The 24,953-nt window shown below is 56.1% G+C and overlaps 3 protein-coding genes across 11 annotated transcripts; 2 read left to right on the top strand and 1 right to left on the bottom strand.

The window, feature by feature from the left end:
• The first annotated feature begins 1,647 nt into the window (after positions 1–1,647).
• MIF4GD (MIF4G domain containing) lies at positions 1,648–5,972 on the top strand. Of its 3 annotated transcripts, none has more exons than XM_082443281.1 (6): positions 1,648–1,811; positions 2,977–3,108; positions 3,974–4,083; positions 4,285–4,440; positions 4,532–4,624; positions 5,192–5,972. In XM_082443281.1, exons 2-6 carry the CDS (start codon positions 3,021–3,023, stop codon positions 5,417–5,419), a joined length of 675 nt encoding a protein of 224 aa, XP_082299407.1. In that variant the 5' UTR covers positions 1,648–1,811; positions 2,977–3,020; the 3' UTR covers positions 5,420–5,972. The 3 variants fall into 3 exon arrangements, with proteins under 3 accessions (XP_082299407.1, XP_082299408.1, XP_082299409.1); XM_082443282.1 differs by lacking the exon at positions 1,648–1,811 and adding an exon at positions 1,940–2,091; XM_082443283.1 differs by lacking the exon at positions 1,648–1,811 and adding an exon at positions 1,958–2,154.
• MRPS7 (mitochondrial ribosomal protein S7) lies at positions 5,873–9,168 on the bottom strand. Of its 3 annotated transcripts, none has more exons than XR_014257890.1 (5): positions 8,849–9,122; positions 8,094–8,285; positions 7,915–7,978; positions 6,673–7,551; positions 5,873–6,510 (listed from the first exon to the last, which is right to left on the bottom strand). XR_014257890.1 is itself a non-coding variant. In XM_082443269.1 (5 exons), the coding sequence occupies exons 1-5, from the start codon at positions 9,093–9,095 to the stop codon at positions 6,289–6,291; spliced, it is 711 nt and encodes a 236-aa protein (XP_082299395.1). In that variant the 5' UTR covers positions 9,096–9,168; the 3' UTR covers positions 5,873–6,288. The 3 variants fall into 3 exon arrangements, 2 of the variants coding, with proteins under 2 accessions (XP_082299395.1, XP_082299396.1); XM_082443269.1 differs by having other exon boundaries at positions 7,384–7,551; positions 9,031–9,168; XM_082443270.1 differs by having other exon boundaries at positions 7,384–7,551; positions 8,849–8,948.
• Positions 9,132–24,820, top strand: GGA3 (golgi associated, gamma adaptin ear containing, ARF binding protein 3). 5 transcript variants are annotated; one of them, XM_082443245.1, is made up of 17 exons: positions 9,132–9,283; positions 15,164–15,248; positions 15,378–15,453; positions 16,851–16,949; positions 17,654–17,777; positions 17,997–18,100; positions 18,234–18,314; positions 18,803–18,940; positions 19,520–19,601; positions 19,727–19,843; positions 20,150–20,389; positions 20,775–20,845; positions 21,131–21,426; positions 21,642–21,865; positions 22,180–22,349; positions 22,478–22,588; positions 24,662–24,820. In XM_082443245.1, the coding sequence occupies exons 1-17, from the start codon at positions 9,244–9,246 to the stop codon at positions 24,758–24,760; spliced, it is 2,157 nt and encodes a 718-aa protein (XP_082299371.1). In that variant the 5' UTR covers positions 9,132–9,243; the 3' UTR covers positions 24,761–24,820. The 5 variants fall into 5 exon arrangements, with proteins under 5 accessions (XP_082299371.1, XP_082299370.1, XP_082299369.1 ...); XM_082443244.1 differs by lacking the exon at positions 24,662–24,820 and adding an exon at positions 22,828–23,704; XM_082443243.1 differs by lacking the exon at positions 24,662–24,820 and adding an exon at positions 22,720–23,704.
• Positions 24,821–24,953: the final 133 nt, after the last annotated feature.

Raw genomic sequence — 24,953 nt, 5'->3', positions numbered from 1 at the left:
TTCCTTATCTGTCTCCTCCATCTTCCCTTCCAAATCACATCCCTCCTCCCCAAGTACGAGGGAAGGGATCCCTGCCTTCCCTAAACTCTACTTTTCTCAGCAGTTTCATCCCTCAGGCAACTTTGCTTCTAGCTCTGGGGGAAGAATCCCAGCTGAATCAGTCACTTTATAAACTCCACCCTGCTCGGATCTTCGTGTCTATAAAGGCACCACTCGGGCTGTTCTCTCCCTGGACAGGCTGGTCACAGCCCGTGGGCCTCCAGGGAAAGCAGAGCCCAGCGACCCCACAGGCAGTGGGATGATGTGCTGACGGGGGCGGGGCGCCGGTAAAGGCAGCAGTCCTTTTCCCCCGCCTCCTGGGATCACTCCTCTCTCCCTGTGGGCTGGGTTAGCCCTCCCGGGTGGGTGGGAGCTCACGGCTGGGCCGGTGAGCATCTGCTGCCCACTCAGCGTGCGCCTCCTGGGTCCCGCGTGGTGCTGTGTGCATCCTGTGTAATCCCAGAAAGAGGGGGTCGAGCAGGCAGCCTGGTGCGTGCACAGTTGGTGCTCCGGAAGTTGTCAGGGCACAGGAACCCACAACAGACACCCATCTAGGCACAGTTAGGGGCATGAGAGGACGGGAAATCTACAGAACACACCCCCCACTTTCCACCCCAAGTCTCCCCAGCCCCAGGGAAGCCTGGCCTGAGAGGTTGGCTGTGCAGGGGGAGCCCCGTGCAGGACTTAGAGCCTGACCTCGCCTCAGCCCCAGCTCCAGCCTTCGAGCAGGTCTCGGGTGGGTGTCATGGCTCTCGGTCCCCATGGATCCTGGGCCCTTTCTCACCATTACTGTTTCGTCTCTGGTCTGGGGCTTTGTGATGTGTCTGGTCCCCAGAATCCTGAAGCTTCCCTGCTCCTGGTTGCTGATTAAGAAGGTTCACCTGTGGCTGGAGGGCTCCCACACCCACAGGGTTTTTGGCAGGCAAGGCTTGCAGCTGCAGGGAGGCAGCTGCCTGGATGTATTTTTTATGAAATTCCACTGAAGTAAACTTTGTTCTCTTCAGCTCTCCCACTCATTGGTTTCTTTTGCTGCAGCTGAGATTCTCTTGTTCATTTTCTGGTGACCACTTTGGCAGCTCTTTGAACAGGAGGAGCGAGCTTTAGATACAGGAACCTGCCATCAACACTTCCTTCTCGTCTAAGCGATGGGACGAGACAGTTCTTTTCCAGCCTCTCTGTATGCTCTCCTGCAACCCAGGGCTGACCTCAGAGGTGGCCCTGTCTGGGCTGCTGGGCCCGCGCCTCCCCCCGAGTCCCGACCAAGACGGACTGAGCCAAGGGCTTGCTCAACCTCAGGGTCACTCCGAACACCTTGGGCGCCGCAAGTTGGCAACTAGAATCCTTTCTCTTGGGCTGGCCCATTGATTTTCAACTTATTTTACCAGTATCGTTTGTACTTGGAGTCGGAGAGGGGCTTAGTGGGACTTGATCCAGCCCTTACGACCTCCCTGCCTTCTCCCCTTTGGGGGGAGGGGGTGGGAGTGGGGAGCACACGGCCAGCACCTGTGAAGTCCTGCCCCTCCAGCCCTCTTCTCTGCCCTCCCACCTTTCTCCCTCCCGCCGCCCGGCTGCGGACCACGCCCTCCGCAGGCCCCTCCCACGCCGCGCGGCCGGGCCAGTCCCCTGACCCCGTTTTAACCTGAGCCCTGGCGTGGGGCGGGGAGAGGGAGAGTGCTAGCGCTCGAGACCGAGGGCTTAATGCGGGCTGAGGAGCAGGTCCGACCCAGTACCGAGGAGCCGGTGTGGCCCCGGATAGCCCCTGGGAGCACCAGGTGAGGAGAGGACAGGGGCGGTGGGAGCAGTGTCGCGGGCGTTCTGCGCGGCCCCATGCCAGCAACCTTCGGGCGGGCCTGGCCGGGCGGCGAGGGCAGCGACGTCGGGGCTCCGGCAGGTGGCGCTGGCGAGGCGGCCCCAGGCCCCGCCCCGCCGCCCCGCCGCCCCGGGTCCCGCCGCGCCACCGCGCTAGGGGAAATGACCTAAGCGGAGGCGAGGCGCCCACAGCATGCCCCCCGAGCGGCCTTCGGGCACGCGGGCGCGGCGCCGGCGCGGCAGGTGGGTCCCGGCGCTCCCGCCGCCTCTCGAGCCCACGGGAATGGCGTTTGGGAAGCTGCCCAGGTCTGGAGACCCCTAAGGTCCTCTCCTTTGGCCATGGGGGGAGGCACCGAGTGCGGAGAGGGGACTCCAAAGGGGACCACCTCTGGGGGACACGTCACCTCGCTCCCCTTCTTAAGGAGGGATCCAGAATGGAGCTCAGGACTCTCAGGGAGTCCTGAGCGGGCAGGGCCGGGTTTCTGCCACTCGAGAGGCCAGTTTAACTAGTCCGTCCCGGGGAGAAGCTGGCCAGGACAAGGGGTGTCAGGGCGGCAGAGCCGCTTCTGCACCCAGTCCTCTGGCCGCCCCCACCCCGAGGGCAGGAGGAGTGTGGGCTTTTTGGGCTGAGTACTCTGACTAAAGGGAGAGGGTTGCGGAGCGGGGCTTGGACCCCTGCTGGGACAGACATGTCCGACGCTTGGAGACCCCAGCCCTCTCACTCGCCAGGAGCCATGCTGGACCAGCAGCTTCCAGGTCGGCTTATAAATAGGCAGGGGAAGTGTTTAATATCCACATATCCACCCTCACCCCACCCCTTGGTATCAGCTGAGAGAAGCCCTGCCTGCTGCTGGGACTGGAGGGTAGACGCATTCACCCTTCATCTCTTTACTCTTGTGTAATCCCAGAAGCTACAGGGGTTCTTTAACTGAGCAGCAGGTGCCTGGCTGGCGCCCAGTCTCCACCAGAAGCCAAGCTTGGCGGGCACCCAGCCAACCACTGAACGCCATGGACTGCCCAGGCGCACCTGTCTCAAGCACTGGCCAGCCCTGCCGCAGGCCGGGAGAGCTGGGAGCCCTGGCCCCGTGCGCCACACCTGAGGCCTCTCCCGCCGCCTCTCCTCTCCAGGTGCTGTCATTAGTCCCAACCTAGGGAAGAGTTGCTGCAGCTGGATGGTCATGGGGGAGCCCAGGAGAGAGGAGTATAAAATCCAGTCTTTTGATGCAGAGACCCAGCAGCTGCTGAAGACAGCCCTCAAAGGTGAGCACGCGGAGCCCCCTGAGCCTGGGCCCAGAGCTACAGAGAAGGGGCCAAGGGGACAGGCCTGGAGTACTGAGCCCTCTCCCTTCACCTTCTGAGAATAGGAGTCAGCAACATAATACTTGAACTGGAAGACAAGCTACATTTAGGCCAGTATTTGGCAGTATGAATCATAGAGTCACCCCCTCAGATTGTAAAGCCTTTTTTTAAAGTTTAGGTGCCCACGAGAGGAGAGTGAGGCACAGAGAACACAGTTCCTGCCCCTTAAGTCCTTACGCTGGACCTGGTTTGTGCGTTGCTGCAGCCAGCTCTCTTGACTGTGCAGAGCTGCCTGACGTGGGACAGAGGATGGAGTGTTCTGCTTGGCAGGGGAGCTACAGTAATTGTCCTGGACCAGTGCCTTCTTGCAGCACTTTCAGGACAGAAGTTTGACTCAGCTAACGATTAGCGATGCCCATCACGTGCCAAGCTGAGCCTGTGGGGAGGCCCTGCCTGGCCCGCTCTTGTCAGGGGTTCACGTGTGTGTATTATAAGAACACTTTCTTCCGTGAAATGGCTGTCAAAGGCATTGTCATTCAGCGTTCCATCCTCAACCTAGGGCTAGGAAAAGATGTGTCCTAAAAAAACGAGCATTCTTTGATTCTCTAACAGCCACATAACCCTCCCCGTTTCCTCTGACTGGGCCATCAGGAGGCTCACGGCTACAGCTGCTCCAGTGTGTAGTTTCCTCTCTGTTTCCTGGTCTCTTTAAACGGAAGCGTATAATGGGAGTGCTCTTCTGTGAACATCTTGAATCCTTCAGAAGCAGGTGGAGGCAAATGTGATAATTAAGCAGTTCTAGACTCCCCACCTGTCTTTACCCTAGATCCAGGTGCCGTGGACTTGGAGAAAGTGGCCAATGTGATTGTGGACCATTCTCTGCAGGACTGTGTATTCAGCAAGGAAGCAGGACGCATGTGCTACGCCATCATTCAGGTTGGGTGGGGCTGGTAGAGAAGGGGACGCTTTGAGGAAGGTGCTTCAGGAGTGGGCAGAGGCCTGGCCAGCAGGGCAGAGATGCAAAGGGTTGGCCTCAGAGGCGAGAGAGGAGGACAGCAGAGTCCTCGGCCTTGGAAGCTTGGGTGGAGTTGCGACGGCCCTGTGACTGCCCTTCACCGCCCTTTCCCTGGCTCACAGGCAGAGAGCAAGCAAGCAGGCCAGAGTGTCTTCCGCCGTGGACTCCTCAACCGGCTGCAGCAGGAGTACCAGGCTCGGGAGCAGCTTCGAGCCCGCTCCCTGCAGGGCTGGGTCTGCTACGTCACCTTTATCTGCAACATCTTTGACTACCTGAGGGTGAGGCCCTGCCAGCCACGTCCTGTGCAGCACAGACGGCCTGTCTCCTGTGCCACTAAGCCAGGCTCTGGCCCCCGCTCTCCCCCCATAGGTGAACAACATGCCCATGATGGCCCTGGTGAACCCCGTCTACGACTGCCTCTTCCGGCTGGCCCAGCCCGACAGTCTGAGCAAGGAGGAGGAGGTGGGTGGCCCTAGCACAGAAGGCTGTGGAGGTGGGCTGTCTCCGGCTTAACTCAGAATGCCCGCCCACTGTTCGTGGAGACTTTCAAGGGCATCACTTGCTGGGGCAGGAGCCTGGTGGGGGCATTTAAGGCCTGTCACAGTTACAGGGCAAGCTGCTAGGTCTGGAGTTTATCCAGAACAGAGCGCAGCCAAAACCTCCTGGCTCAGAGGCTGCCTTCCCAGTAGGAAAGCCAACCTATGATAGGACTGGTGAGAGCGTCAGCCAGCTGTGGATACAGATGACCCCAAAACCACACCAGGGTTGGGGGGAGGAGGCAGGAAAGTGGGGTTCAGAAGCAGTTTGGAAACGGGGCCTGAGTCCAGCCTGGCCCAGGTGAGAGACCTTAAGCAAGTCTCTGAACTTGCTTCCTTTCATGTAAGGCGTGGACCACGCCCACTGGGTGGGGTGAGGATGAAGGGGGGAAACACGTGCACAGGGCCAAGCCCCGACGGCGAGCGCTCAGTAAATAGCTGCTGTGTGGGATGGGGGGCCCGGCCCGGGGTGACCTCCTGCTGCCCCCTGCAGGTGGACTGCCTAGTGCTGCAGCTGCACCGGGTCGGGGAGCAGCTGGAGAAGATGAACGGGCAGCGCATGGATGAGCTCTTTGTCCTGATCCGGGATGGCTTCCTGCTCCCAGCCGGCCTCAGCTCCCTGGCCCAGCTGCTGCTGCTGGAGATCGTCGAGTTCCGGGCAGCTGGCTGGAAGACGACCCCGGCTGCGCACAAGTATTACTACAGCGAGGTCTCTGACTAGGCCTCCAAATCAGGCCTCCTCCCCAGCGGCACCGGCCTTTCTTCTACCCCCCTCCCAGCCTGGCCGTGGCGTCTTCGCCTCTCCCAGACTTCTTCCCTCCCAGACTTCCAAAAGCACCCGAGATGTTTCCCACGTACGCGGTGGTCCCGCCCTGAGCACCTTCGCTCCGATTCCAGGATTGGGGAAGACACCAAGCACACCTGCCCCACGGTCGCATCAGCGTTTGGCTCCCCTCACCTCCAACCTGGGCCAGGCAGAGAAGGGCAACTTCTGACAGGCACTGCACTATGTAACCTTTGGTACAATAGGTATCTTGGTGCCTCAGTTTCCCCATCTGTAAAATGAGTACCCAGAGCCATTGGTAGGGTGCTTTGGGATATCAAAGGGGAGAAGCAGAGTCACACCAGAAACTGCTTTTTATACATTTTGTACAAGGACCACTTTGGAACCGAGCACGTTTCCTCCAGTTGGTTTTAATGAATGGCAATACCACATCACATGCTACACCAGCTCAGGATGAGAATTTTCTAATAAACTTTTTCTGATACTAAAACTGCTTCCTTTCATATCACCCAAAGGTCCACCCCAAGCTGAAGGAAGAGAAGGGCTGGATGAGCCCTAAGTTTCTTGGGGAAAATCCAAGTTGCTATGTCCCCTCTTTGCAAGGAGATGGGGCAGGGAGAGCGAGTTCTAGCCCCCAGAGAAGGACTAACAAGCAATAAACATGCTGCTCCATCCTTCTTAGGAGGCCCGCCTGCCCCTGAAAGGCAAGTATACGCTTAACCCACAGGTGTTCTGCAACATGGCGGTGGCTCACGCCATTTCTTACAACAGCGTGCTGGGCTCCTCCCAGCTCCTCCGCCCACCCGTTACCACCAGCGGTAGTGGGCCAGCGCGCGGTTGGCCTCGGCCATCTTGTGCGTGTCGTGCTTTCTCTTGATCACAGGGCCCCGGTTGTGAAAAGCCTCCAGCAGCTCCTGGGACAGCTTCTCCGGCATCAGCATCCGCCGGTGCTTCTTCTCCCGACACTCAGTAATCATCCACTTCATGGCCAGGAAGCGGCGACGCCGCTCGGCTAGCGGCACAGGGACCTGGGCAAGATTGAACACGGGCAAGTTAGTCTAAGAACTTGCCAGGACTGCAGCCTCCCTCCTCCTAGAGCTCTTAAGAAGCAGCCACAGGTCTGCTCTGGGCCAGCCCTGGCAAGGCTGCTGAGGAGGGGGCCTGTCTTTTCCCCTCTGAGCCTCTCTCACCCCTGGCTGACCTCGGTGCAGCAGACATCAGGCATTCATCGAGCAAAGACTTCTTGAGTACTGGCCTCTTTCACCTCTAAAGGGGGCTCAGCCAAGTTGAGACAGGCACCACTGGAAAAAGCCCTGTCAGCTGGGCATGACTTAGCCAACACAGATCATGCGTGCCTAGAAAGAAGACCCTTTTGTCCAAGAATCATTTGCCAGGCCCCCGCTATGTGCCAGGTACCATGCCGACCCTAGGGACACAGACATTAATGAAAAAGCCTCTACCTTTACGAAGTTTACATTGAAAAAGGAAAGACAAGAACACCAGATTACAACAATGAAATATTAAATGGCATGATAGAGACACCTAGTTCAGTTCAACAAACGGTGATGAAGCATCATTCAAGCACTACACTAGACAGTGGTGTATAAACATGAGGTATAAACATAGTCCCTCACCATGAGAAGCTTATAGTTTAGAACACAGAATGCTGAACAGAACGGGGGGTGGGGTGGGCCTTCAAAAGAGGTCACGTGGATACTTTTTTTTTTTTTTTTTTGCTCTCTTCCATCTTCTGCCTGTAATCTTTACACTGTGGGGCTCAGATGGGCTGATCCTGACACTCCCCAGTCCTCAGAAAGCTATCAACCTTGGCCCAACTCTACCCACCCCCACCATCGTGTTTCACACATGAGCAGCCCTGCTTTCCCGCCCTGACCACTCACCTGATAGAAATGGCCACCCTTGAGGATGGATACCAGCCCAATCACAGGCTCACAGTTTTTCAGTGCTTGGTGGAAGATGGTGTAAGGGTTGCATTCAATGGTTGCCTGTTCCTCTGCAGAAGCAGCGTGGTACTTCTCAAACTGTTTCCTTTTCACAGCTTCCAGAGTCTGCAAAGGGATACAGTGGAAGAGGCTGCCCCAGGCTCCCTAAACGGTTAACCCAGCTGAGCTAGGACCTTGCCCCTTACTCCCAACATCCTGTTCTTCTTCTGTAGCTGTGCAGCTACTCCCTCAGCACTTCTGAACCAAAGATCCTGGACTAGGACAGAAAGAGCAGGCTAAGATTTGTCACATGGGGGTAGGGAATGGCAGTGGTTGACTCCTGCAGGACTTCCTTAGAGCCCCCATTCCCACGCATAAGTACATGGAAATTAATTTTAATGAAAGTATAGAATGAATTCTTTATGTTAAAAAAGAGCCAAGTACAAAGCTATGGGGAAAACAAAGATGAGAAAGAGAGGTACTGTTTACCTGTGTCATGAGGGATCTGGCCAGTATTTTGTTTCCTCCTTTCATCATCATGTTGGTGAATTTACTTCAAGGAGAAAAGCAACATGTTTAGCTCGCCAAGGCTGTATCAGGGAACCCCTACTGCAGACCCTCCCTGGTACAGTCTCACTCCGCAGAACAAAAGTTTGTTTCCTTCTAACCTGATCACTGGGTCTTCAAACACAGAGCTTGTTCTCGTCGCAGGGGCAGCTTTGATAACCTGAGTCTTCCTGAGCTCCCGCTCATACTTTTCCTCCTCAGTCAGCTCGGTGAAGGGCTTGCGGTAATATTCCTTGTCAATCTGGGGATCCTGGTATTCAGGACCATAGCGGCTCCACCTCACCTGGGTTAGCCTGGGGGGGGGGGCGAGGGGGGGGAGGGGGGGCGGGGAGGAAGAGAAGGGCAAAAGCTGACTCCACAAGTGAAAAGGCTTGACTTAACGATAGGCATGTGTGCCAATCCACCGACGAGTGAGAGCAGCGTGGAGACCGCCAGCCAAAGCTGAACCGCAAAACTTCTGGCTCTTGTCCCAAGAGGTAGGAGGACCTCCCCCAAACAGGCCAGGAAAGTCTGCTCCTCAAGTGCCAACGGTAAGGACAGGCTCCTGAACCTGAGGATAGGCACCCCGCCTATGCATCTCTCCCCCCAACACCCAGCAAAGAAAATCCCACCTCTGAGTTCTTTACCAAGATCGCACTTGCAGTTCCAAGTGAGAACCCCTCGGGCTGGGAGCAGTCACTAAGCCTTCAGGTTGACTCAAAGTCACGCGGCTGGTTAAAGAGGCTTGGACTCAGATATCCCGGCCCCCAGGCTCTCTCCTGGAACCCGCGAGGCCTGCCTGTGGCTCCCCCTTCCTTCCCAGCAAGTCTCTCCGTGAAGACACAAGCGGCCTCCCAGCTGCCCGCCGCCCTCTCACCCTGGAAGCCTCAGGACAGCGCTCCGCACGCCCAGCAGCAAGCCCGACCACCCTCGCGCAGCCGTCACCACGGAGGCAGCCATCTTGGCTGGCCACGAGGACCCTAGAGAGGCTGCCCTCGGCGTGCCTGAGCGAGTGACGGAAGACGGGGAAAAGGCTCTACAGGGTCCTCTGTGCATCACCCTATTAATCTGAGTCTTAGGAGTCTCTCACTCCGGAGTCTAAAGCGAAGAGTCAAAGGAAACATTCACTCTCCCATTATCCGTCGCAGCCTGGCGCGACCCTCGGTGGCGGCGCTCGGTAATCTCAGGCCCCTATGCAGTCCCCGCCCCGGCCTGTCTCTTTCAGGTTCTCGCGAGGTTTGAGGCCGCTGGGCCGGCCCTGGCGGCTGCAATATGGCGGAGGCGGAAGGGGAGAGTCTGGAGTCCTGGCTGAGTGAGTAGTCGCGGCGGATTCTGTTTGCTCTCGAGCCGCGGAGCCGCACCGCCCCACCCGCACCTCTCTGCCCCGTCCCCGGGTCCCGCGGTGGCGCCGCCAGGCAGCCCGCGCCTGGCCTCGCCCGCGCCGCGAGCGTCCCGCGATCACGCCCCTTCCCCAGCAGGACGTCCCGGGCCCTGCTCCCTTTGCTGCGGCGCCTCCTCCCACTCCCGCGAGCAGCGGCGTGAGCTCGGGTCCTGTCCCGGCCCCGCGGGCTCCGGGAAAGCGACAGCCAAGTGCTTCGGGCTGGCATGCATCGGCGCTTGGGGGAGACTGTGGGGCCGCGCGCGGCTGATTCCGGGACCCCTGCGCCTCCCTGACGAAGGGAAAAGCTCCGGATTTGGGCTGAAACTCCGGGAGCGGTGGGTGTCGCTGAGGATACACACATAGCTTCAGAATTGTGACCATGTATTCGAGAAGTGACTGCTTCGTGCAGGCTGAATGTTTGAAGTGAGAGTAATCCAAAGTGAGACAGAGAGAACAAAGCTCTACCTTCTTCCTGCAGTGACCAAAGTGTGGTGAAAGCTATGTTGGGGGGTGGGGGCGGCCGCTCCCCTCCCCCACCACCGCACGTCTTCAAGAGTCGTTCGTTGGTAACCTACTCAGAGCAAAGCTGAGGGGCACAGCATGATGGTGTAGTTATAGCGGCCTATTGCTATGACTGCTAATTCATAGTGCTGTTAAGGAAATACGGGTTAACCTTAGCAGGTAGTATTTGGCGGCAGAGTTAATACGTTGATTTCACTGTGGACTAGAGGAGACCCCTGGAGGCCTCTTTAAGTGAAGACAAATTGGACAGGGTGATAAGACGGGCAAGACGTCTAGATACTGCCTTGTGCAGTAGAGCCTGCAGGCTCTTGGAGGTGATGCCTGTTTCCTCCAATTGCCTGACTTCTTAACAAGAAACCCTGTTCAGGTGGTTGAACTTAAGTTACATTTGCAAAATCTGCAGTTGCAGGCAGGTCACAAAGCCTTCTGTATATATGGAACTGTCTTCCAAGGAGCTCAGTGCTCCAAAGACATTCATTTAATTCATTTATCAAGTATCCCAGCAAAGTAGGTACCACTATCACAATTTCACAAAAAGAGGGCACCCTCTCATCAATTCACTTGCCCAGAGCCACCCAACTGGATATAAGCACACTGGAATTGGTTCCATTCATAGATATTAATGGGGACACTGGAGTAATTTAAATGACCTAAGCTGAGTTTAATAGGCTAGGTTTAGCGTTAGTTTGGAAGAGCAGACTGACCTGTTTCTGAGGGAGAGTGGAGATGGTGACGGGGGAGAGGGATGGTATCTGTAGAGACCAGAGCTGAGACTGGCCTTCGACCCTTTCCTGTTACTTAGAGTGACACTTGGGGCAGTGGTAAGATTCCTTCCGTTCTTACCCTCTGTCCACCTTCCTGGTTCTTACGACTTAATGGTGTGAACTGTACCGATGGAACGAACCAGTGCTTGGAGTTCAGCACCGTCTTAGTCTATGTCCTTGTCACTCCGTGGTTTGCTGGAATTTTTTTTTTTTTAAGATTTATTTATTATTTATTTATTTTATTTTTGGCTGTGTCGGGTCTTAGTTGCGGCACGCGGGCTCTAGTTGAGGCGCGCGAGCTCAGTAGTTGTGGCGCATGGGCTTAGTTGCCCTGCGGCATGTGGGATCTTAGTTCCCTGACCAGCGATTTAAACTGCGTCCCCTGCATCGTAAGGCAGATTCTTTACCACTGGACCACCAGGGAGGTCCCAGTTTGCTGGAGTTATTACAGAAGCCTCTGCTGGGCCCACTGTCTCAGGCCTCTCCCCTCCCCCTATCAGTCCATTCTGCATTCTGCTCCCAGAGAGCACTTCTGTTTAGTTAAGTCATTCTACTGCTGCCTCTTTGTGGCTTCCTGATATTCTTCCTTACTTTGGTCAGTTGTATGTTCTTGTCCCACCAACACACATTCCTCTCCTTATCTGAAAGCCCTGTTCCCCTTTGCTCCACTACATGCTGTAAAATGCACCCCAGAATCTCCTTCCCTGCAAACCACCTCTTGATTTCAGCCTTCTCCAAAGTCCTGCGTTACAGCAGTTGATCAGCGTCTAGTGACTACCTGCTATGTGAGGTGTGACAAAAATTAAGAAGTTCAAACAGTCTTTGCCTTCAGTTTGATGAAAGTGATGCTGGTGTGGATACAGCATTTTTAAGTAAAAAGATAAAAGCAAGAGCCATAAATGCTAAAATGCAGACAGTTTCTTTGGGAAATTGGGAATAAGTGGACTGGAAGATGATTCTCCCAGTGGGGAGATGGCACTCGAGCTAGGCCCTAAGGAATGGGAAAACTGGCTAAGAAAACACCAGACAGTGATGTGGAGGGAGCAGACCACGTCTGGGGTACACAGTAACAGCTGTTTGGCTGGTTCAAGCAGGGGGTTCCTGTGGGAGTGTGGTGGGAGAGAAAGCTGGGAAGTTAGAACCAAATTCCGGACCAGCTTGAATTCCAGCCCAAGAAGTTTACGTGTCTACAGTTAGGAGGTCCCCATTCCTACTGTACCTGGTAAAATTAGTGTTTTGTTGGTTCATGTTGGTGTTTTTACGAAGGATGGGTTGGAGCAGAAGTTCTGGAAGCAGGTGAGAAGCAAGGAGGTCGGGGAAGGAATAAGAAAAGAAGAAGTGAGAGTTTTAAAAAGACACTAAAAAAAATAAAAATAAAAAATAAAAAGACACTGAGGGTACTTCCCTGGTGGTCCAGTGGTTAGGACTCGGTACTCTCACTGCTGAGGGCCCGGGTTCGATCCCTGGTGGGGAACTATTGTAAGATCACACAAGCCGTGTGACATGGCCCCCCCCAAAAAAAATCGAGAAGTAAGGGATTATGACTGACTGATGAAAATGGGTGAGGAGAGGGAAGGAGGAGTGTTCAAACCTGGGTGCCTGGGGGTGGGGCAAAAGGAGCTTTTGAATGGTGGCACCATTTATAGAAACAGGGAAGTCAGGAAGTAGAAGTGGTGAGTTTTAGACTTATAATTACACCCTGTCTTGCACTTATAATTAGCACTTATAATTACACCCTGTCTTGTTTTTTGCTCTGGTTATTTCTCATGTGTTGCACCAGAAGAGCGTGACCTCCTCAAGGGTAGGATCCAAATCTTGTGCTTTTCCTGTAGTCCCTCCAGGGCCTACCACGCTGTGTACTTAGTTTTCTATGGCTGCTTAACAAAGACTTGGTGATTGACTGTCACCCTCGATTCAAGACCACAGCACTGAAGGCTGACTCTTGACTCCCTTTCCATCTGTGTCCTTGCCTCTGCTTATTTCTACGTCATTTGCTACATAGAACTTGTCATCACTGGACTATCTGAGCCGTGTTGGGAAGGCGTAGCCAATGCTGCTGTTTCCATCCCTACTTGACCAACGGCCCCACGACAGTCAAGGCTAGGGATGGAACTAAGTTGAAAATGAGAGCAGGAAACATAGAGGCAAAGACACAGACTAGAATAAGGCTTTCAATGGAGCCTCAAAAATAGAAACCTTGAATCAGAGTGGAGCCCAGAGGGGCAGTTCTAGAAGGCAGGACCTGAGAGGTGGCTCTGGTGTCACCTCCGTGCCAGGTGAAGGAGAATGTTGAGGGGGTGACAGTTGTGAGTCTGCTGGGGAGGCAGTGGGCAGATGGCACGATTGAGTCGCCCAGAATCATCCCCAGAGGTTCTTCCAGTCCCCGTGGGTGACTGAGGTCTGCTGTCTGACCTGGCTGGAGAGTTGGAGGATGTACTCAGAAGTGGGACCAACCATGGCTGAAACCAGGGCTTTTTGTGCTCATGTGTAGGCAGAGAGCTCCCTGCGGGTTTGCAGTAAAAAGATCTATCAAGGGGAAAGGGAGTGGGATTCTAGAGATGTTGGACATAAGTGAAAAGTAAGTGGGAGCGTTCTTGGGAGCAGAAATGCTACAGGAGTTATGGCAGCCCCGGGCAGAGTACATTGTTTGGTGAATGCCCGTGTGTGGGGAGGGGCTGTCCACATTGTACACTGTATCTGTAAGATGCTTTTCTAGTTGCAAACAGTGGAAGCGAGTGGGCTTCTTTTTCTTACATCACGCGGCATGCGACTGTCCCCAAAATGATGATAGTGACAGGTGTAGGTGTGGCTCCTCAGACCATCTTCTTGTATCCTACAGCCTCTTAACGTCATGAGAACTTTAAGCATCTCAAATGATAGGGATTAGTAACAAAGCCATGCCGATACCTGAGAAAATTTCAGACACCTGGCGGGAGAGACTCAGGGCTTTTCTGGAGGGTAACAGCTAGTAGGTCGCTGTGGCAGTAAAAAGCCACTCTTGATGGAATTAATCTCCCTTCCCTTCAAGCGTGACATTCTGAAGGGCCTGCTAATTCTCTTTTCAAGATTGAGGACTGACATCTCTTTTGTCCTCCAAATATGATCCTAAACCATCAGGATTTTCTTGCAACCAGAGCAGAAACGCTGCCACGCACGCGCAGCGCTGGGCGCTGCAGGGGTTCCCTCTGCTGCCAGCTGGCGTCTGCTGATTCTTGTGACTCCTGTTGGAGGGGTAGGGGGTGGCTAGGAGTCCCTGTTAGATTTGGTCGTGGAGCTAGTCACTTCTAACGTTAGGGGAAAAGGAAGTTAAGAAAACAGTCACGAAAAATCAGAATTTAGGAACGTCTAACAACACCCCTTGTTGGGAAGGGCTTTTTCCAGGCTTTCACTCTGCTTTTGGCCCTTGTGGAAATCTGCAGGAGGAGCCTGGTACTTAAAAAAGGATACACGCCTTCAGTCTTCCTTTTGTCTTCTGAACCTGAGGCCCTAAATTTAGCAAACAGCTTGAGAGTGCTTTCTAGAAGAGGCTGACTCCAAGATCTGAATCAGAGATGGGAACACATTTAACCACCCTCAGCTGGGGCCATCCTCTATAAGCACAGGTTCTGGGGATAACAGAGAAGAGAGGACCCACACCAAGTATTAGGAGACTTGGCGTTTAGCTCCTGGAATTTAAACCCTCAGTGACCCTCTGAGAACTCTTCAACGCTTGTCTTTGTCCTTGATCATGGAAGACCATTTAAACTTAAGTGTGGGGACTTCCCTGGTGGCACAGTGGTTAAGAATCCGCCTGCCCATGCAGGGGACACGGGTTCTAGCCCTGGTCCGGGAAGATCCCACATGCCACGGAGCAGCTAAGCCCGTGAGCCACAACTACTGAGCCTGCGCTCTAGAGCGCGTGTGCCACAACTACTGAAGCCCGCACACCTAGAGCCCGTGCTCCGCAACAAGAGAAGCCACCGCAGTGAGAAGCCCGCGCACTGCAACAAAGAGTAGACCCCGCTCGCCGCAACTAGAGAAAGCCGCGTGCGGCAACAAAGAACCAACGCAGCTAAAAATAAATAAGTAAACAAACAAATAATAGTGAACTTAAGGGTGCTGGGACTTCCGTCGTGGTCCAGTGGTCGGGGGAATTAAGATCCCACATGCTGCGCGGTGCAGCCAAAAAAAAAAACAAAACAAAAACAACAAAACTTAAGGGTGCTGATTACTCAAGCTCAGATTCTGTTTCTGCAACCCCAGGGACAGATAGCACAATGATTGGCGCTTAGAGGGGTTCAGTAAATGTTGTTAGCTTGCCTTAAAATGAGAGGCTTAGGATTTGTTTTCTCTTTCATTTGTGACTTTTAAAATATTGGACAGAAAGTGGTATTCGTATTTGACTTGCTTTCTGACTGAACTATTGAGTCTTTTCTACTAGAGAAGAAATTTCTTCACATCAGTGCCTAAAAAGTGTGAGAAACACCTTCCATACTGTCCTCCTTACTCTTTATAACAACCGTACTCTTCTTTGTTCTGTCCCAAGATAAAGCCACCAATCCTTCCAACCGCCAGGAGGACTGGGAATACATAATTGGCTTTTGTGATCAGATCAACAAAGAGCTTGAAGGGTGAGTCTCAAAGCTGTTAGGGGGCAGGTAAGAGGTAGTTGACTGGAAAAGTAAAAAACTGTGGCCAAGAAGGGCTAGCCAGATGGCCTCGGGTCAGTGTCCTGAAAGTGTGGTCTGCTTGTCTCCCAGGCCACAGATCGCCGTCCGACTGCTGGCCCATAAGATCCAGTCTCCGCAGGAATGGGAGGCAGTCCAGGCCCTGACGGTAGGTTCTTCGTGCTGCCGGTGGATCTTCATGAGCCCAGGCCTTTCCCCATGAGCCCGCTGGGATCTCTCAGGGGGTCAGGGCTCACACCCTAAGCCAGCTGAACATCCTCGATACAAACTAGACATACCTGGACCTTGCTCAGTCAGCTGTTCCACAAATGTGTGTGCCCCTGTGCCAGGCACTGAGCTTCACGGATGGCTGAAGTGCGGGCACAGGGTCTAGTGGGAAAAGCAGAGTGGCCGAGGGAGGGAACCAGGGGCAGGGGCCCTGGGCTGGGGGTGAGGCTCAGAGAAGGCTTCTTGAAGAGAGGCTGACAGAGCTGTCTTGCCAGGTAAGAGTTGGCCCAGTGTAATTCATCCTGTAGCTAAAAATAATGCCGGTTACTAGTGAAGGCATCACACCAACAGGCAGATCCTAGCGTTTATTCAGACTAAGGGGGTTCAGGATGTGGAGCCGTGTGCGGCACTCGGGCGCCTCCCAGGCTCTCCCCTAAACCAGGGGGCCCAGGTTCTCTCCTGACTTCGTTCAGCTCCTGGAAAACCGGGAGAGGGGAACACGGTCGTGGAAAAGGCACTTAGCCCACGCACAGGGCTCTGCTGTGTCCTCCAGAGAGCGATGGCCTTAGAACAGTGGTTCTCAACTGGGGGCAGTTTTGTCCCCCAGGGTACACTGGGCAATGTCCGGAGACACTTTTGGTTGTCACAGGTCAGGAGGTGCTACTGGCATCTGGTGGGTGGAGGCCAGGGGTGCTGCTGAGCGCCCTCTAACGCACAGGACAGGCTTCTACAGCAAGTGACCGGCCCTAAAGGTCAGCAGCGGTGCAGCTGAAAAACCCCGCTTTACAAAGACAGGAGCCAGGGAAGGGGGCAGCACTGGGGTGGTTTGCTCCTTGGAGGAAAACTTAAGGCAGTCCTATGGGCCCCAGAAGGAAAACAGATGGGGGCCGGGGGAGGGAAAATAGTGTGCCATCTAAAATGAAGAAAACAGAATTTAACAGAATTCTCTCCCACCTTCCCAAAACGTTGATCAGCTTATGGAAAGAACCCTGGACCCTGAGAGAAACGTGTGCTCTCTGGGTCTCCGTCTCCTCACCTGTAAAACACAAGGGCAGAATCTGCAGGCAGGCACCTTCCAGGACGGACACTCGATCTGTCTTGGTATCTGGGTCTCAGGGTTTTTTACTTTAGTTCCTGTTGAGCTTCCCCAGGAGAGGTTTACAATTTGAGGGACCCTTTCGTCAGTAATCCTGTTGCCCTGATGTCCCCTGGGGCAGTGCACGCCTCTTTTCCTGGTTAGTTCCTTCCTTGGGTGAGTATTTATTCAGCGCTCCCTCTGTGTGGGGTCTGGCCGAGTGCCGGGTCCCAGTCTGAGCGCCTCGCCTTTGTGTGGTCCAGGTGCTGGAGGCCTGCATGAAGAACTGTGGGAGGAGATTTCATAACGAAGTGGGAAAGTTCCGGTTTTTGAATGAGTTGATCAAAGTCGTCTCTCCAAAGGTCAGTCAGTGGCAGTTTCCTCGTTTCTAGGAACTTCTTTCGTGCCCTGCCCCATCTTACTGGCTTTCACTGCACAGACCAGCATCTCCATGGATCTGAGATTCCCTGGGTCCTGTCCTCAGACAGCTAGGCTCTGACAGTAGCAGGATGTCCAGACAGGGCTCCCAGCCTAAACGTGACAGGTGATGTGGCAGCAGCTGTGCGCATGTCAGGGGAGGGCCTGGGTAGCGTTGGACCCTGGGCTTCTAGTGACAGCAGTCACTTCTCCTCGCCTGTCTCACGTGGACACGAGCAGCTGGCCGCCCTCGTCACCCGGCTTCCATCGCACACTAGTGTTGCCTAAGCTCTGGGCACCCACTTACGGCAGAGGGAACAATTCTTCATAGCAAAGAGGTTCTCGTTAACTCCTTTGAGAGAAAGTGCAGTTCTGTTTCTGGCAGATTGTGTGTGGAAACGCAGTGAGGAGCTCCCAGCCCGCTGCCTGACCACAGTCTGTACGCCGGATGGACACGGCCGTGTGCAGGCCATCTCCTGCCCTCCCCCTCCCAGTGCTGTCTCACTCACACCTCACACCTGCGGGTTTGGAGGAAGCTTGAGGGCTGTAACCCACTAGCGACCACTTCATTGCCGTGAAGAGAGCCTTCCCTCTGTCTCTGCCTCTAGACCGCACTTACTAAGTTTTCCTATTTCCTTTTGCCTCTTAGTACCTGGGGGACAGGGTGTCTGAGAAAGTGAAGACCAAGGTTATTGAGCTGCTTTATAGCTGGACGTTGGCCCTGCCGGAAGAATCAAAGATCAAGGATGCCTACCACATGTTGAAGAGACAGGGTATGTGCCTGCCTTCCCTCAGCCTCAAAGCAGCCCTGAAGGCTGGCCAAGGCCAGGAAGAATGAGGGGTGTCTGCCTGAGACAGCGGGAGGGGCTGGGCTGGGAGGGAATGAGGGGGCTGCGGCCTGCAGGCCTGGTCCCAGGGAGCGCCCCCTTGCTGCGTGAGGAAGGGCAGCAGCGCGGCCCAGCCTGCGCGAACGCCGCCCCGTCCCTTTTCAGGCATTGTGCAGTCTGACCCGCTCATCCCTATGGACAGGACCCTGATCCCCTCTCCGCCACCTCGTCCCAAAAACCCTGTTTTTGATGATGAGGAGAAGTCCAAGGTAAAGTGCATTCCAGCCTGCAGCGTCCTCAGATGAGGTGCGGGCTTGCTCAGTGCTGTGGGGAGCTCCGGTCCTGTGTTCTTCGAGGTGGGGAGCTGCCTGTCCCTTCACCTCTGATACCCTCCTCTTCCAGCTTTTAGCCAAGTTGTTGAAAAGCAAAAACCCAGACGACCTGCAGGAGGCCAACAAGCTCATCAAGTCCATGGTGAAGGAAGTGAGTGGGTCCCGAGCCTTGGGGTGGAGGATCCCGTGGCCACAGAGCAGAGGTCGCTTCCCCTGGTGCTGCGCCTGTTGTTCGCCCTGTCCCAGCCCTCGCCTGGGAGGAGGAGCATGGCAGCTTCTGGGGGAGAATGGGCTAGAGGAGCAAGAGTAGCTGGGGCCAAGTCTGGGGGCAGGGAGGGCTGTTGCTTTAAAAGAGAAACTGTAGATGGGGTCTGAGGCCAGTGGTTCCCAAGAATCATGCCTTGAGGGTAGAAATAGAGACACAGATGTTTTGAACAAACATGGACACCAAGGGGGGAATGTGGCCTGGGGAGGGGGGGATGAAAAAAAAAAAAGAATCGTGCATTGAAACGAGCTTCCGTGGGACTGGCCTCTGCTCTCACGTTCTCTGGGAAGGTGTGATCCTTGCCTGTCGGGATTCTGGGGAGGCAGTGGGATGGGTCCAGTTGAGCTCTTTCTCCTCGATCCTCTTTGATGCAGGATGAGGCGCGGATCCAGAAGGTGACCAAGCGTCTGCACACTTTAGAGGAGGTCAATAACAACGTAAAGCTGCTCAGTGAGATGCTGCTTCATTACAGCAAAGAGGATTCTTCAGAGGCAGATAAAGAGCTCATGAAGGTAGGCCCCGCTCTGGGAGGTCCAGGCTCCGGGAGAGGGAGCCAGCCTTGGCCGAGTCCCAGCCCCGAGACGCCGCTGCACGCCTGGTGTTCCCTCACCTCTTAACCGGCACAGCAGCCAGGTAGAGGGGAGTGGCGCCCATTTTGCACACGAGCCATGGCTGACTGGCGCAGGGTGCGTGCGCTCCACGTACCCCTACACCTGCGTGACTCTGCAGACCCGCTTCGGGGCCCGCCCCTGCTCCGCCTCGCTTCCTGCCTCGCGGACATCTGGGCAGAGAGGCCAGCCCGGAGCCCCTGATGCTCACCTCAGCCCTCGGTCACATAGATACTCTGAATTCTGAGGCATGTGCCAGCCTGGGAGGCAGGAAGGGACACACTGTCCTGGTGACTTCTCCGCCTGAGCAGGCGTCTTGGGTGGCACAGAGTGGTGGAGGCTGGTGGCAAGGTGTGTGCTCCGAGCCCAGCTCTGCCGGTAACTGACCGTGGTGTCAGGGGAGCTCGCGAGTGGGCGTGAACGCTGAGTTAGATGATCTCCAAGAACGCTGCCAGCTCGTTTTTCTGCCTGGGTCTCTTCTAGGAGCTGTTTGATCGGTGTGAGAGCAAGAGGCGGACGTTATTCAAACTAGCCAGCGAGACAGAGGACAACGACAGTAGTTTAGGTAAGTGAAGAGGGGGTGACAGAGATGTGCTGGGAACTGGGATATGTGTGTGTGTGTGTGTGTGTGTGTGTGTGTGTGGTGGGGTGCCGTCATGGCCAGGAGTGAGAAGTCTCTCTCCGTTCTAGGGGACATCCTGCAGGCCAGTGACAACCTCTCCCGGGTCATCAACTCTTATAAAACAGTCATTGAAGGGCAGGTCATCAATGGTGAGGTGGTCACCTCAGCCATTCCTGACTCTGAAGGTAAAGTGTTCCGGTCCCCACTCCCGACCCCTCTGGACCAGCCCCGGTCCCCACCACCAGGCCACGGTGCAGGTTGACCAGTGTGTCATCCCACAGGGCCCGAGGGGGTTCTGAGCCACTCCAAGCGGTCCCCCTGGGAGGTCTGCACAGGTCTCCCCTGCCTGCCTTCCCTGCTGGCTTTTCAGCCTTCCCCTGGCACAGGTGCTCTGGGATTAGGCCAGAGGCTGTGTCAGGGTTCCCCCTCCCCCTGTGCAGCCACTAGAGTGGCCCCTAATTATTCCTGTCCCCTTCCATTCGTCCGTCCAGGAAAGCACCGCTCCAGTAACCAAGGCACTCTCATTGACCTTGCCGAGTTGGACACGCCGAGCAGCTTGTCCCCAGTGCTGGCCCCCGCGCCCTGCCCCTCGGGCATCCCTGTCCTCCCTCCGCCCCCCCAGGCCTCGGGACCCGGGCGTAGCCACTCGTCCAGCCAGGCCGAGGCGCCCCCGGGACCCAGCAGCACAGGCCACACCCTCAGCCTGCTGGATGAGGAGCTGCTCTGCTTGGGTGCGTCCTGGGGCTGGAAAGGGCTTCCAGTGGGGCCGGTAGGGAAGCTGGGCGCGTGGGAGCGGGAGGAGGTCTGAGGGGCCGTGTGCTTAGCGAGGGTGGGGAAGGAGGCTTCGGCTGTAGGCAGAGAGCCAAGTGCGGTGTCCCTCGGGGGGGACACAGCGGACCCAGTGTCTTGCTCTGCTCCCCTCTCCCCGGGAGGTGCCCCCTCAACGTAAGGACTGAAGAGGATCCGCTCCCCTCTGGAGGCTGCCTGGGGGACACCTCTCCACCCTGTCACCCACGGACGCCCCGCTGGTCACGTGACCCTACCTCCGGCGAGGTGGGGCTGGGACTGCCCGAGCCCAGAGCCTCTTCTCACCGCAGTCGTCTTCTCTGTTCTCAGGTCTCACCGACCCAGCCCCCTGTGCTCCTCCCAGAGAGTCAGCCGGAAACAGCCAGTGGCCCCTGTTCCAGGTAGGGGCACAGGTGACGTGACTGCAGGGCTCGACTGCCTTCCCTCCCTCCTGTCCTCCCCCTCCCCAACCAGGCCTCAGCCGCAGTTGTCTGCTGTCTTGACCCCTTAGGGCACCACGCCGGCTACGGTGCTTTCCCTGCCCTGTCCTTGGAGGACAGGCTGCTCGTCCGGAAGGGCTGCAGTAGGGCCCCCCGTAAAGGGGTGGCGGGCGGAGAGCCCGGATCCCCCGCCGCTCGCAGGGCCCTTCGCGCCCTCCGCTCACTCACGCTTTCCGTTCCCCACAGAAGGAACGGTCGAACCTGGACTTCTTCAGCCCCAAACCCGGGACTGGTGCCTGTAGCCTCTCAGATGGGCCTCTCCTGCAGCCCTCAGCAGCCCCCGCAGGCAACTCCCAGGCCCCCGTGGTCCCAGCCAGCGTTCCGGCCCCCCCGGCAGGCTCCTTCTCGTTTTCCACTGGCCTGGCCCCAGCTTTGGCCCCCAAGGCTGAGCCCGCGGCCCCCGGGCACCATGGTTCAGCTTTGGGCGACAGCACCCTGCGCCAGCTGGACGCCCTTGATCAGCTTCTAGAAGAGGCCAAAGCGTAATGAGTGGGAGAGAGGGGCTGGTGGGGAGGGTGGGCCCGGGCGTGGCAGACCCAGAGGCAGCTCCGGAGGGGTCGTGGGTGTTCCCTCTAAGTCTGGAATCTGGAAGCTAGGGAGGGGAAGAAGCGGCTCTAGCCTGGGAGGCCTCAGTGAGGGGCAGCCCAGCAGCTCTGCCTGGTCTCCGACGTGCCCTGTCCTCCTTCCTGCCTCCCAGGACCTCAGGCCTGGTGAAACCCGTCTCCTCCGGCTTCTTCGCTGGCGCTGCCACCTCCCCTCTGCTCCCCACCAGCGCCTCAGCTAGACCTCTCCTCCCCTTCTCCACGGGGCCCGGCAGCCCTCTCTTCCAGCCACCTGCCTTCCAGTCCCAGGGCAGCCCCATGCAGGGGCCCGAGCTCTCCCTGACCAGTGTCCACGTCCCCCTGGAGTCTATCAAGCCTAGTAGGTGTTGGAGGCTTGGGGCGAGAGGGGAGGTGGGGCTCACAACTTGCAGCGTTGTGGGGGACGTGAGAGGGGTGGGAGGGTACAGGCTGTCCGGGCTGGCGTCCCTTAGAGCTGCACGTGGCCCACCTAACCGCTGTCTCGGCCTGTGCTTGTTCCCAGCATGCGCTCTCAGGAGGTCCTGCAGAAGTTCTTCCCCAGACTCCTGGGAGCCCCTGTCACAGGGTCGCCGTGCCCTCCCGCTTGGCTGCGGTGCTCTGCTGGCTGTCTTCAGCCTTCCTCTCCTTCCACACTCACGTGCCCCCTTCTTACAGGCAGCGCCCTTCCTGTGACAGCCTATGATAAAAATGGCTTCCGCATCCTCTTCCATTTTGCCAAGGAGTGTCCTCCAGGACGGCCTGACGTGCTGGTGGTGGTAGTGTCCATGCTGAACACGGCTCCCTTGCCTATCAAGAGCATCGTGCTGCAGGCTGCAGTGCCCAAGGTACCCCCGGCTTCCTGGAGCCTTTAGAGGCAGAATTCACCTGTACCTTGCACCCACTGCGTCCAATCCCAGTTCCATCTCAGGGGCACCTACAGTCTCTCTTCAAAGGAGCTTCTCTCTCTCTTTAGTCAATGAAAGTGAAGTTGCAGCCACCCTCTGGGACAGAACTCTCTCCGTTTAGCCCCATCCAGCCACCTGCAGCCATCACCCAGGTCATGCTGCTGGCCAATCCACTGAAGGTGAGCTAGACTGGGGATCTCAGCCTAAAGCCCTGGCTGCCCCAGGTTAGGGCTCGGGAATATCACCTCCCAACCTGGGGTGTTGTGATACCACAGCCATTAACCTGCGTCCCTTCTCTACCCTGGTTCAGTGGCTGAGTGAGGACGAGGTGGTAGGAGCAGGGCCTGTCCCGCAGCACAGAAAGGGCCCCAAGGGTATCACAGAAGAGAGCGTCTCACACGCTGCCCCTCTGCCGCAGGAGAAGGCGAGGCTTCGGTACAGGCTGACCTTCGCCTTGGGGGAGCAGCTGAGCACGGAGGTGGGTGAGGTGGACCAGTTCCCTCCTGTGGAGCAGTGGGGGAACCTATGACCCCAGAGGACACTGTCATCTGCACTTTGGAGCCCAGGCAGGCTGCCCTGAGATGGGAGGCTCTCCAGGTCCAGTCCTTCTCCACGTCCTGACTGCAGTGCTTAAGAGCCTTGACGTGGAACAGGGGGCCTGGGCATTGCTGCCAGGAGCCGAGCTGCTGCTGTGATGATCTCTCCTCCTTTGGCCCCCTAGAAGGACCTGTTTTTATCTACCTGTGTGACTTGAAGTGGCCACGTGCATCAGGGGTGGGGAGTGGCCCCAGACTCTGCACCCCTGCCCTGGGAACATGGATCCAGGGCTGGAGTAGGTTTTTCCCCTTGTGCTGGCATCCTCTGATGCCACATAGGGAGAGGTCTCCAAAGACAGACTCAGGGCCCTCCCTCAAGGACCACGTTCTCACATCCCCAGAGGTCTCAGCTCCCCATTGCTACTCCGTGCTTCCCCTTGGCAGGCTCCTGCTCCCATCCCCAGGGAGGTGGGCAAAGCCCAATGGTCCTGAACGGCCCTGGGCCCAGAGTAAGGAGTTGGTGTGCTGCCAGATCTCCACCCCTGCCCTCCATGGGCAGCATCATCCTGGAGTGGCCACTGGATGATGAGTTGTGTGCTTGTCCCTGGTGGTGGCAGGCTGTGTCCTATGGACATTGCAGTAGGACGAGGAACTCAAGCTATTTATTAGAAACAGTAGAACGTGGCCTCATGGCAGCCTAAACTGCAGATAGGAAGGAAAGAAGATGGAAGAGAAGCAGTGTTTCTCCTTCTCCGGAAGCAGTGTTTCTCCTTCTCCGGAAGCAGGTCCTCAGCACTTTCTGGGAAAAGTGTGCCTCCTGCTACGGGAGCAGGCCATCCTACTCACTCACTACCTCTTGCTCCGCATGAAATAAACTGCTGTCCTGCCCTTCACGCCTCTGAAGGGGAGGACGACTCCCAGCGCCCTGTGTCCTCCTGCTTCAGCCTCCCCGCCTCCCACCAGATGGCCTGTGGTGTGGCACATGATCGGGAACAGGAGGCCTCAGGGTCAGACACGTTGCACTAGGTTTATGTCCATACCTGCTGCCCAGAAACCCCGTCCCCAGCCGCCCAGGGGCACTGTCAGCAAGATGTTGGGTCTGGAGGTGGTGAGATTAGGGGCCTTGCTTGAATCGAGTCACCAGACCCTATTGCTTCAACAGTGCTCATCCCAAGCTGCTCCACTCACTAGATGCGACTGGGCCAGGGACTCTAGGCCTCACAGGGCAACAGGAGAGAGAGAACCACCAGCTGGGGAATGAGCACACAGCTCACCTGAGCTCAGCTGGACAGGCTCAGACCCATCTCTGGGGAAAGGTGGCACAAACCATGTTCCCTGACCCCTCCCTGCTCCTTGCCAGGCTTCCTTACTCTATCAATATAGAGGTCATCTCCCCTTCCCTCCCACTGTTGGCAAGCAGGTTTCACTGCTTCACTAGGACAGTCAAAAGTGAATCAATTTCACTACTTAAGGAATAAATTGAAGAGCTTTCCAGAGACGGGCTGCTGAAGCCCTGGGAAGGTCTGTGGGACTACTATATGGAAATGTACCTTATGATAAGCTTTAGACTTTAAAATTATTTATGAGTGTTACTCGTTACTATTGAGGTCACTGCTTCGTGACAAAAAACTGTACTGGATATATCAACTGCTGCCCTTGTTTTGCTGCATGTTAAATAAAACCATTTTTGCCCTATTTGGAATCCTTCCAATACAGACACCAATCACCCCAGCGCGGGGGAAGGTGCCACTTACGAATTCCAAATGTAGACAGGTGGATATGCTGGCATCACCTGAGGTTGTTGCTGAAAGGTAAGGTTCCTAGACCGTTTTCTTTTTTAAAGAAGATAACCGGAAAGTTAACAGATGATTGTGAGGTGAAGCCAAATTTCAGAAGCACAAGTAAACCACTGAATGCTCTTGTTCAAATTTCTACTTACAAGCAGGAGGGCACTGCATTCACTGTAACTTCTGGGGGTGGCTTTTTCTCTAAGAAGACAGCTACCTCA

This window comes from Balaenoptera physalus (genome assembly GCF_965194825.1).
Source record: "Balaenoptera physalus genome assembly, chromosome: 20".
Lineage (NCBI taxonomy): Eukaryota > Metazoa > Chordata > Mammalia > Artiodactyla > Balaenopteridae > Balaenoptera > Balaenoptera physalus.
The sequence above is the reverse complement of the archived record's forward strand: the minus strand, read 5'-3'. Positions and strand labels throughout refer to the sequence as shown.